The sequence below is a fragment of the Aotus nancymaae genome, unplaced genomic scaffold (assembly GCF_030222135.1).
Source record: "Aotus nancymaae isolate 86718 unplaced genomic scaffold, 86718_ANA_hifiasm-v0.15.2.pri h1tg000003l, whole genome shotgun sequence".
Classification (NCBI taxonomy): domain Eukaryota; kingdom Metazoa; phylum Chordata; class Mammalia; order Primates; family Aotidae; genus Aotus; species Aotus nancymaae.
Window position 1 is genome coordinate 69,811,828 of NW_026988414.1, and position 12,767 is coordinate 69,824,594.

A 12,767-nucleotide genomic window follows, 5' to 3' on the forward strand; every position below is an offset into this window, starting at 1 on the left:
AATATTGTAACCATGACTGAAATTTTTTAAATTACAAGAAAACTTATCCTGGGTCCAGCTTCAGTAACAGATCGTATGTTTTCATTTTCCATGTCCCCTTCCAGGCTCTGTTCCTACGCTACAGAATCTTTACATTATTATAATCATGATATCGTTACAAGTTTACATTTGACATTTTTCACTTAATATTGTATTACAAGACTATTTCCATATTGCTCTGTATTGTTAATGATTATGATGTTTCGTGGAGTCATTTGACCCTCATTTATTTGACCATCCTTATATTTTGGTCATTTATGTTCATTTCCCTTAAAAAGGCCATGATGAAATAAACCCCATCCAGAACTGCTCTGATAATTACCTCTCCTGCTTTTCTCAAAGCCTGCCTGCTGTCTCTCCTGTGAGCCTCTGATTCACTCAGCCCCATCATGTTTCATGGAGACCATGGTTCTCTAGTTACCCTGGCTGTGGTCAATTACGGTTGCTAAATGACTCTTTCTGCCCTGGGCTTCCTTAATCATGAGGCTTCTGCAAAGTCCAGACCACCTCTCCCAGACTTTGCTCATCCCAGTAGCTGCTTTCTCTCCTCCAAGTCCTGTGTCAAAGGCAGACCCAGATCATTTCACATTATCTTGATTACCACATTTTATTATAATTTTGCAATCATTTAGATCAGGGGTCCTGAAACCCTGGGCTACGGACCGGTATTGAGCCACAGCCTGTTAGGAACCGGGGTGCACAGCAGGAAGAGAGTGGCAGGCCAGTGAGCATTACCACCTGAGCTCCACCTCCTGCCACATCAGCAGCGGCATTAGATTCTCATTACAAGCATGAACCCTATTGTGAACTGCTCATGTGAGGGGTCTAGGTTGTGCTCCTTATGAGAATCTAATGTCTGATGATTTGAGATGGAACAGTTTCATCCTTAAACCATCCCTACTCCCCCACCACCCCATCTGTGGAAAAACTGTCTTTCATGGAACTGGTTCCTGGTGCCAAAAAGGTTGAGGACCACTGATTTAGATATCATTTAGCATTCTTTACTGCAAGCAATAGACAGTAATGTAAGCAATAGGGAATTTACAGTAACGAGTCTAGGAAGCAGGTGGGAAGTGAGGCATATTAGAGAGCAATAGCACAGGAATGGTCTCAGCATAAACAGCGGGTTCAAAAGAGCTGCTGCTGGAGCCAAGGACCCAAAACCACGTAGTCCACTGGTCATTCTGCTGGAGATTCAAATTCCAGGGAAGAAGTGTCCATTGACCCACATTGCCTACCTTGGCTTTAGCTGGTAGGGCCCCGAATACATTCCCACCGCATTTAATCCAATGTGGAGAGATGACCAAAGACCTAAGGAAAGGGGAATGCTGCCCCATAAAGACGCCTTCCCATGGATATATATTTATGCAAATATCCCTGTCTAACATCAACCAACACTTCCACAGAGCTACTCCAAAATGTGGTCAGTTAGGGCATCCAGCTCCACATGCAAAGTCTTTGGGGGTATTCCAGTTTCCCTCTAACACTGTTATAGTCTCTTGTATAGCCCAAGTTGAGTTAAATGGTAAGGGGACTACACTGCTTCTCTAAGTTCTCTGGATGTCATTTCTTTCTGTTTTTTTTTTTTGAGATGGAGTCTCTGTCAGCCAGGCTGGAATGCAGTGGTGCAATCTCAGCTCACAGCAGCCTTTGCCTTCCGGGTTCAAGTGATTCTACTGCCTCACCCTCCTGAGTAGCTGGGATTACAGATGCCCATTACCATGCCCAGCTAATTTTTGTATTTTTAGTAGAGATGGAATTTCATCATGTTGGCTAGGCTGGTCACAAATTCCTCACCTCAAATGATCCACTCTCCTCAGCCTCCCAAATTGCTGGGATTGCAGGTATGAGCCACCATGCCAGGCCCTGAATGCCATTTCTTTTTCCTGCTGCCTGGCTCATGCCCCATCATAATATCAAGCAGTAATTTTTACATGAGGAGGGGGATATCAGGTTTGGGGGATTTTATCCAAAATACATGACCCCCTTGACTGTAGCCTCACCCCATGCAGGGCAGGTCATAATCTCTGGGGGAAGGGTCATGGCATGGTATGTGTGCTTTGAACAAGCTCTTCTAATTCTGTTATGTTATCCTGACACCTACCTCCCTACCATGACACCCACCCTCATCCTTTAAAACCTCCAGTGAAGCAGGGAGAGCACCACTTTGATTCCAGAGTCGGGTCTGTGTCTTACACATTATAAAACTTTTGAATGGTGATGTACAGTTGCCCGATGAAGGCCAAAATGGAGATTTCCTCTGCCCCTGCTGGGGGTCTGGGGGCGTGTTAGATGCCTTACTTTGCTATTTCATTTCACCTACCAAGCAACACTAGCAGATTTGCATTATTTTATCTCACATATATTTTTAAAGCTCACATCATCCACTAGACCACATGGACACTCTGAACCTCAGGGACTGCATCTGCAAAATGGAAATATACTTCCTTGAAATGAATCTTGTGAGTATCAGACAGAGGGTTTGTGTTAAAGCAGTTAGGGCAGGTAAGGGGTATTTTTGCTTATCCACTGGGCTGCTTCTGTCTGTAATCCTCCAGTGTATCTCTTCCCTTCCCTCAGTGGCAGACCTTACCTCTTTCATAGAAGGCTAAAGCTATTCAACGTGAACTTCATCCTCCGCTCCTTTCCTTACACCAGCATGTTGTTTTCCATAATGGAAGATCTCTTTTGTTTATTTTCTTTTTGTGATCATTTAAATAACTTTACTCTAGGTTTTCTTAGGACCTACCAGTCTATGGGTGATACGGTTTGGCTGTGTCCCCACCCAATCTGATCTCTAATTTTAAGTCCCACAATTCCCATATGTTGTGGGAGGGACCTGGTGGGAGGCCACTGAATCATGGGGGCAGGTCTTTCATGTGCTATTCTCCTGGTAGTGAGTAAGTCTCGAGAGATCTGATGGTTTTATAAGGGGGAGTTTCCCTGCACAATTTACCTCTCTTGTCTGCTGCCATGTGAGACATGCCTCTCACCTTCCGCCATGATTGTGGAACTGAGTCCAGTAAACCTCTTTCTTTGGTAAATTGCCCAGTCTTGGGTATGTGTTTATCAGCAGCATGAAAAGGGACTAATACAATGGGGATAAAGTCATTTAAATGCAATCACTCCAATTGTCGTGACCTTCTGTTCACATGTACACAGTGCAGAATCTTAGCCTTCTTTAAGGTCACTCTAAGCGTTGCTGGAAATCACAGAAGGTATCCTGGGTGCTCATGAACTGTTATGAATTTTTTGAACTCCAGAAACAAACTCTAAGCCTCAGTTTTTCATCTGTAACAAGAGAATGATGATAGCTTCTTTAGGTGGATGTTTTGAGGATTAATTAGATAATATGTATAAAGTCATTGGCCTTTGATTAGCCTGAATTCTGTTACGAAATAAGTGGTTGTTATTGCTGTCATTATTAAACAGCTGCTAATAGGCCTTGCCAGCTGCTCCAAGGTGTGGATGTGATCCCTGGGGCAACTGTCTAGTATAGGAAGTTGGTGAGGGGTGGGTGATGAGGGCACACTGCATTCTGCCTTATCATTCCTGCTGCCTTGTTTGGTGGGAAAAGATTTTCTAGTTGGGCTCTGTTAGTTGTCAGTGTCAGAAAACTATTCATATTAGATTGAATCATAGGAAAGTATTAATCATATGAAATTGCATTTTTGTAGATCAAAAATGGTCAAATATCAGTGATTTCTTATGTTTCGACTGAATGCTTAAAGAGTGATATCAACAAATAGGTTTATTCTCTTACACTGTCCTATTTCTTTTCTTTTTTTGAGACGGAGTTTCGCTCTTGTTACCCAGGCTGGAGTGCAATGGCGCAATCTCGGCTCACTGCAACCTCCGCCTCCTGGGTTCAGGCAATTCTCCTGCCTCAGCCTCCTGAGTAGCTAGGATTACAGGTATGCGCCACCATGCCCAGCTAATTTTTTGTATTTTTAGTAGAGACAGGGTTTCACCATGTTGACCAGGATGGTCTCGATCTCTTGACCTCCTGATCCACCCGCCTCGGCCTCCCAAAGGGCTGGGATTACAGGCGTGAGCCACCGCGCCCAGCACGCTGTCCTATTTCTTATTTTGTTTTATTCATTAATATAGTGAAAAAATATATGGAGAGCTGTCCATTTTAACAGGTATAAATCTACCTCATCCTACCAGATAAATTGCCTTCCATTGTTTGGATAGATTAGATTTTGTTTTACCCAAGCTCCATTCATGAACATTTAGGTTGCTTCCTTTTTTTTTTTTCATTTTTGTTCTTACAAAATATGATGCAATATAAGTCTTTATGTATATATAGAACTTTATACAGTATTTTTTAGTACATCTGTAAGATGAACTACTAAACGTGGAGCTGCTGGTGGAAGAGAATGTGCATTGGAAGTTGTGATTCTAGGTATTGCAATAGACCCCTGATCTAAATGATTGCAAATATTATAATAAAACTAGTATTGCAAACTTCTCTCCCAGGAAGTTGCCCAAATTTAGATTCTAATCAGCAGTGAACATTCTTGCCATTTCAGTATTGTCAAACTTTATAATATTTGCCAATCTAATGGGTTTAAAATGCAATTTTGGGGCTTTACTTTGCATTATTTTCACTATATGTGACGTTACACAATTTTCATATGTCATTTATTTCCCTGTTGTATATAGTCAGCTTGAGTTGCTGTAACAAAACACCATAGATTGGGTGCTTAAGCAACAGGAATTTATTTCTCATAGTTCTGGAGGCTGGGAAGTCCAAGATCAAGGTTTTGAGCAATTTGGTTCCCTGGTGAGGGTTCTCTTCCTGGCTTGCAGAGGGCTGCTTTCTCCCTGTGTTCTCACATGGTGGGGTGGGGAGTGTGGCTAAGAGAGGAGAGGGAGAAAACTGGTTACTTTTCTTCACTCTGGTCTCTCTTCCTCTCCTTATAAGAACATGAATCCTACCATGGGGGCCTCACCCTTATTACCTCATCTAAATCTAATTACCACCCAAAGGCCCCACCTCCAAATACAATCATACTGAGGGTTTGGGTTTCAGGATATGAATGGGGGTGGGACACATTCAGTCCATAACACCTATGAACCACCTGTTCATACCTTTAGTTCCTATCTCCATTGTGTTGTCTGTTTCTTACTGATTTGTAGAATTATTTATAAATGAAGAAAACCAGCAGTTTAGGGTATATTTCAAAACAGGTTTTTTGCTTCAGTCTTCACATGTCAATATATATTGAGGACGGGGCAGCATGCTGGCAGGTTATAAAGCTTCGAGGTTCAATTATTTTTGTCTCTTGCCATGATTTATTATGTGGTTTTGCTGTCTGTCACTAACAGAGGTCCTGCTAGTTCATCCTAATTTTAGGAATGTTACGTCTCAAAACACTTGAAAGTTATCCCATCTTGCATCTTGCCTTACAGAAAACTCCTTGACTGTCAGAACAGAAGAAGGGGAGAGGATTATTAGGATGATCAGGAAGGAGTGGAGGGAGGCTGGGAGGTTGATGCAACTAGCAGGCTAACATCGTGAGCCCTCATCCCCTCATTTTTTCTTTGATTGGCTTTTTCTCCCTTTCTTTTTCTTTCTGTTTCCCCTCCTTCCTTCCTTCCTTTCTGTTTTTCTGTGGGTTTTTGTTTGTTTGTTTGTTTCTGGGGGCATACTATAAAAATACAATTCTGGAGCATGTCGTTGCTTTCCCACCATAGGGACTCATGTGGAATTTCAAGTCGTTCACCATAATTCGACTATAAAGTAGAGAATTCTTATGAATAGAATAGGACAGAATGTGGTTTCATGTTTTCTTTCGCCAGGGACCCTGCCCAGTTTGGCAATAGGAAACTAAATTAAGGGTGGGATTAGTTCTAGGAAGTGGATTTTGAGTATAGCTGCATGTCTAATCCAACTGTTACAGGCAGTGTCTTAGTTATCTGTGTGAATGAGAGATCAGGAGGTTGTGGATACCTGAAATCCCCAAATGTGCCAGAAACATATTTCTGCATTTGTTCTTTTATCCCAATTATCCTTCCACTAGAACAACTATCAAAGTGGTTTTATTTCTATTTATTTTAACCTTCTGTTTTCTACCAACAACATAGACAGGGAGGCCACATGCTGCAGGGGGAAAAATGAATACTAGACCAGGAGTCAGGAGACATCAATTTTAGTCCCGTCTATGCCCTGCACTAGTCTGAGACCGAGGACAAGTCATAAAGTCTCTTAGGGCCTCAGTTTCTTCCCCGTAAGAGGAGACACATAACGTCAACCTCTCCGGGTGGCTGGGAGAGCTGAGGGGCCCTGGGAAGTATAGCTGGCACTAGGGCTGCCTGTGCTGCAGAGCCAGGCCATTTGCACACGTGCCATCTGCACAGCATGGGACACAGGACTGCAGCCGGTGCCGTTCCATTTTCCTTCCTTGTTCTCCAGGTATGAGCACACTCCCATAATGAATTACCACAAACTGGATTGCTTAAAACAACAGACGTTTACTCTCTTGAAATTCTGAAGACCAGCAGTTCAAAATCAGTGTCACTAGGGCCATGCTCCTTCCACAGTTACTAGGGGAAGAATCCTTCCTTGCCTCTTCCAGCTTCTGGTGGCTCCAGGCATTCCTTGGCTTGTGGCTGCACCACTCCAGTCTCTGCTTCGGGGGTCACACTGCTTTTGTCTGTGTCTTCTCTTCCATGTCTTATAAGGACACTTGTCATTGGATTTAGGGCCCACCTGGCTTACTTAGGATGATCTCTTCTTGAGGTGAGCTATGTTATCTGGTACCGAGTAGGTGCCTGAACAATTACAGTTATGACTGTGACTCCCACTTCCTCCTTTGAGGTCTTTTCAATTCTCCCCACCCTCACCCTGCCGGTCAGCCAGTCCCTTCCAACAGCCTCCCACAATCTTGTACTGAATGCCCAGAGCTCATCTGCTGCGGGATCCAAGCTGCTTGTGGGGACCTGTGGTGCATTTCTCCTTGTCTTCTGGGCCTGGCTTAGTACTGGCATACAGCTGGTGCTCAGAGCATGTCTGCGTAATGAACAAACCACATTGTGCTTGCTCTTGGCATGGAGCCTGGCATAGTAGATCTGTGAAATGACCAGGCTAAATGAGGGTGTAGATCACTGTTTGGATAGAGCTTTTGAACCTTCTGCCATTTTTCACCTCTTCTGAGTCACTATGGCAGCAGGGACATTAGTACAATTACTAACAAATATTTGTTGAGTGCCAAGCTCTCTGCTATGCACACGGATGGCCTAACTTAAATCTCCTTACAGCTTATGAGGTAGGTACTGGTACTATTCATCTTTAAAGCACAGTGAGCCTCAGAGAGATTCAGAAACTTCCCAGTCACACTGCTAGGAAGTGGTGGCAGGGGTGTGACCTTAGGCAGCCTGGCTCTAAAGCTGTGGCCTCTCAACCACTGTGTCCTGTTCCTTGCCTTTCCGGCTGGGAGACACAGGGCATGCTTTCTTTGCAATTTATGGGATGTCCAGTCCCTCTGGCGGGAATCCGGAAGACCCGAGTTGGAGGCAAGGGGGACTCCAGAAACCGCATAAGAGGCGAGGGCACCATGGACTTGGCGCTCTCCAAAGCCGTGACACCCAAAGCCAGGACCACATGATGACTTTCGCGGGCCCTACGCACTTTTGCCTTCGCGTGACCCTCTTTCCTCCAAAAAGCGACTCTAAGCCAGGCTGGATTGTGTTAATACTCATCTTTGAAATAGACCCTGTGCCTACTTATGGCTGATGGATAAGTCGGCCCTGCTCAAAACCTTTCCGGTGAAGCGGGGATCAGCTTTCTGGTCCCCTAACCCGCCTCTGTCTCCGCAGGTCCCACAGCGGATGGCTGCGGAGGGCGCCCCCGAGGACGGTGGTGGCGGCAGCGGCGCTCCGGGAGTGTGGGGCTCCTGGGGCCCCTGGTCCGCCTGCTCGCGGAGCTGCAGCGGAGGCGTGATGGAGCAGACGCGGCCCTGCCTGCCCCGCTCCTACCGGGTGCGCAGCGTCCCGCGGCCCAGTACCCCCGCGCGCACCTTCGTGGACCACGTTGTGTCGGCTGTGCGCACGTCGGTGCCACTGCACCGGAGCCGGGACGAGCAGCCAGCCCTGGCCGGATCGGATGCTAGCCGCCAGGGCCCGGCCATGCTGCGGGGCAGCCGGCACCCACAGCCTCACAGCCGAGAAGTCACCGCGGACAGAAGGTACATGCCCGCCCCTGCCTATGTGCCTCCCACCCCCTACCCCGCCCTGTCGCTGTTTCTGTCCCTGCCCCAGAAGCTGCTCTGCACCACAGACTTTACAAGATTTTGCAGCCTTGTAAAGCTTTGAGGCCACTCCCACCTTACTCTGTGATTCTGAATAATCTTCAAAGCAGGCTAATTCTGAGAACGCTCTTAGGAAGAATTTTAAGGAGGCCTCCTAGAGGGGTGAAAGGAGGAGGGGAGTGCTGTCTGGTGCTAGGAAGGAGAGATCCTCAAGCTGTGTGGATTAGAGCTGAAAACACAAGACAAGAAGACGTCCATCTAACCCAAGAGCTGATATGAGTTGCCAATTCTGGGATAAATTGAATGTTTGGAGTTTTAGAATACTCGGAAACTGTAGGCTTCTAGATTCTGTGAACTTTTCTAGGAAGTTTCTCCAAAGTTTTTTGAGTCAACACACTGGTTTGTGGATATGTCTAATTAGGGACCTAAACTGTGTTCCAGAGTCAATAAAATGTAAACTCTAGAAATGGCATAGTGGCATCAAAATCGTGGTACAGCCCTAAGAAGCGTGAATATGCCAAACTAGGCAGTGCCCTGGGAAAGGTAGGAATACAGGCTCTGAGAAGAACCTGTTAGTGAGTGAAGCAGTAGATATTAACAGATCACTCTGCATTCATCCGACAATGTTTGCTTGGTATCTTAGTGCGCAGGTCCCTGATAGATCCTGGGAGAATACTAATGCAAAAACAGTAACAAAAAATACATAAACATGGACAAGAACACAAAGTGTAAGATGTGCTCTCTGTGATTAAGAAATGCGTAATTCCTTTGTCAGGCTGTGTTAATCCCAGCAGGCAGGGCCCGAGCTTATCAGGTGGGCTGCCTCGCCCTTCTTGCCCACTCGTAGTTCAGCATCAGTCTCCACGGCCAGCCTTTTCCACTATGACCACTTGCTGCATGAGAGTCCATCTTAGCTCAGTGGTGTAAGCTGTCACTGCCAGCTGCCTGCAGGTGGAAAGGAGATGCAACCCATCCACCCTCCCCAGCCACATGCTCTTGACCTTGTGCAGTAGGGGTTTGGGGAGAGAGAGAGGACCATTTCAGGAAGAAGGGTATTTTAGCTGCATTCTGAAGGGAGCCACGTTTGAGTAGATACTTCTATCTACTCAAGAGTGAAGAACAGTGAACTCTAGGATCTAACATAGAGGGGGAAGGAGAGGGGCAGCCCCGAAAGAATGCTTCCTTCTCTCTCTCTCTCTCTCTGTACATGGAAACCTGAGCACCCTCCAGTATCAACTCTGGGGCTGAGGGTCTGCTCCTAAAGCTGAAGGCTTGATGTACGTTGTCTTTTTCGATCCCAATCACAAACCCATAATAGCATAGCTCCATAGTCCCTTACGTTATTTTGTTTGTTTGTTTGAGACAGAGTCTTACTCTGTCACCCAGGCTGGAGTGCAATGGCACCATCTGGGCTCACTGCAACATCCGACTCCCAGGTTCAAGCTATTCTCAAGCCTCAGCCTCCCAGGTAGCTGGGATTACAGATGTGCACCACCATACCCGGCTAATTTTTGTATTTTCAGTAGAGAGGGGTTTTGCCATGTTGGCCAGGCTGGTCTTGAATTCCTGACCTCAAGTGATCTGCCCACCTCGGCCTCCCAAAGTTCTGGGATTATAGGCATGAGCCACCAAGCCCGGCCCATAGTCCTGCATCTGAAATGCTTATGGCCACTGTGTTTTGGAATTCAGAACTGTCCAGATTTTAGAAAGGTAATTCAGGTAATATTTCACATGTTAATGGCATTTCTTCTGTAGTATGGGGCAGCATCCCATAATCAAACACATTATTATTTCTGCAGTGAAACATATGGATGTTCTCACCAAGCAGGATAAAACTGATACCATAAGTAGCCTGGTATCAGTTAAGGTCAGGTTTGTTGGCCAATGAGTTTTGTCACAAAACTGACAAAAACCTGAAAAGAAAAGGAAAGACAAAAAACTTGGTTTTCAAAACTCTTAATTTTAGAATTGCAAATTTATAATAGCTAAGGTTATTAAATGTCCATCCAGGTACTTTTTTTTCGGGGGAGGGGGGGTTGGTGGTGGATTTAGTCTGACTCTGTTGCCCAGGCTGGAGTGCAGTGGCACGATCTTGGTTCACTGCAACCTCCACCTCCCAGGTTCAAATGATTCCTCTGCCTCAGCCTCCCTAGTAGCTGGGACTGCAGGCGTGCCCCACCATGCCTAGCTAATTTTTGTATTTTTAGTAGAGATGGGGTTTCACCTTGTTGGCCAGGCTGGTCTCGAACTCCTGGCCTCAAATGATCTGCCCACCTTGGCCTCCTGAAGTGCTGGGATTACAGGGATGAGTCACCATGCCTGGCCTCCCCAGGCACTATTCTTAGCACTTTACACTCTTCGGATAGAGCTTTTGATGACCCTTTAAGAGTGTTGCTAATAGCATCTTCATTTTAGAGGTGAGGAAATGGAGTCAGGCTTGAAACTCAGGCAGTATGGCTCTAAGGACCTGATGAAGTCGATGTTACACATGAGGAATTGGAGGACCTAGAGTCAGTGGACAAACAGATTTGAAGGTGGTGTCACTGACCCCCAGATTCCTGCAGTACTCATCCTCCTGTGGGCTCCAGCTGAAGGGATGGAGGGCTAGACTTGGGTGGGACCTGAGTGGGAAAGGGGCTTCTCAAAAGCCTCTGTGGTTGAGGACCTAGAAGAGCTGCCTGAGGGCCAGATTCTTGTTGGCCACAGGCCTGTGCTGCAGGCATTCTGCCTGTTCATTTTGGCAGCAGGAAATTCTTTTCTTCAAATGTATTGACAGGGGCCAGTTACTGTTTACTATGAAGTTCCTGTGAGTTTTTATCATGCTCTTGTAATTTGACAGTTTCTGATGAAATAATCCAAATATTAGCCTGGGAGGCCTGTGCTGCCTACAAATGTCATGCTCTTCCCAGCTGATGAAAATCACATTTGCTTATATTTATCAGTCATTAGGTACTTGCGTAGTATATTTAACTCCAAGGAGAAATGTCAGCATGTTTTTGGGATGGCTGTCTGCTCCATTCTCTGTTTCAGGTTTGAGGTTTGAGGCAAAGGCTTTTGGAGTTTAGATGTTTAAGAAATTGCTAGGTTGCTCTGCTAGGCAACAGGAAACTTAATTGGAGTCAGATAACAAAAGAAACTATTCAACCTTCCACCAGATGTTTATTAAACATCTACTAGTTGTAAGGCCCTGGGACATACACAAAGGTGAATAAAAGCCAGGTTGTGGGACCTCATGGCTCTTACTGACAGACTAGAACAGTTGTTTGCAAAATTGCTATTTTTTTTTTTTAAGCAGAAGAATCGTTTCTGCTAAATCAATCTTAGATGGAGGCTCAGCTTGTGTAATAACACACGTAAAATCTGAGTTGCTCCGGTTGAACCCTCAGGTATTGCTATAGAAACCAGGGGTCAAGATCCAATGCAACAGTGGTTTTCAATCTTGACGGACCGTTAGAACTTTTTTTGCTCATCTTTTAGAAGCCCTGACACCCATGTCACACTCCAAACCATCAGTCTCTAGTGGCCACCCTCAGATGTTGGTATGATTCCAACCCAGCCAAGTTTGGGAAGCACTGGTCTGGATGAAGCTCTTTGGAGACTCAAGTTTCCATGGGAAAGATTTTGGGAATCAAATATTGTCTAGCAGGATTTTCCAAGTTTCGTGAGCACGTATCAGAATCACTTGCCATGGAGTGGGTGGCTTGTTAAAAAGACAGCTGCCGAGTCCCCACCATCTCCCATGCCTAATGGGGATTCTGAATTGAGAACCACTACTCTAAAGGGTTGGAAAAGACACACATGTAAATGCCTTCACTAGAAGGCAGGCTGGTGACATAGTCATGACGGCGGCTCCCATGTTGGAGCATGTCTTATGTGCAGGCATTCTTTCAAATGCATGACGACATTTACAGTTCACACCACCCTGTGAGGCAGAAACTATTATTCACATTTTGCAAACAATGAAACCAAGGCTTGGAGGAATGAAGTGACTTGCTCAAGATTACCACTTGAGAAGAAACAGCACTAGAATTCAAACAGAGGTCGGCCAGAGTCTGGCACTAAGGTTCTTTTCACTGAAATGGGTATTCTGAAAATGAAGCAGCTGTTCATTTTCTGAACACACCAGCCGGTGTGTTCAGAAAAGCTGCTTGGAGGTTGGACTATCCTAGCCATGTCTTGACAGATGGATGGGATTTAATAGTGAAGGCTTAAAATTAGCTGCATCTCTTCCTTGCGGTGTTCAGCTCCTTTAACTAGGGGAATCTGAAGGGATAGAGGCAGGACTCTGGGCAGCACAGACTGGGTGCAGCCAAGATCCTAGGGTCTGCGCTGCCTGCTCTCTGCCTTTTCTTAATGTGGCTTGTTCAGAAAAATCCTCCTTAAAGAGTGGCATTCCCCTGTGTTAGTTAGGGCAATGGGAGCCTGGGGACGTTCCAGGCTCGGGGGTTCAGCCTTCTGGTCTTGGCCAACAGA

At 45.7% G+C, this 12,767-nt stretch overlaps 1 protein-coding gene across 1 annotated transcript in view; it reads left to right on the forward strand.

Moving 5' to 3' along the window:
* The window catches only part of THSD4 (thrombospondin type 1 domain containing 4), a 645,795-nt gene that overhangs the window by 65,008 nt on the left and 568,020 nt on the right, over positions 1 to 12,767 (forward strand). The window contains exon 3 of the mRNA XM_021667503.2: positions 7,864 to 8,231. Coding sequence (XP_021523178.2) covers positions 7,864 to 8,231 — 368 coding nt within the window. The remainder of the gene's footprint in view (positions 1 to 7,863; positions 8,232 to 12,767) is intronic.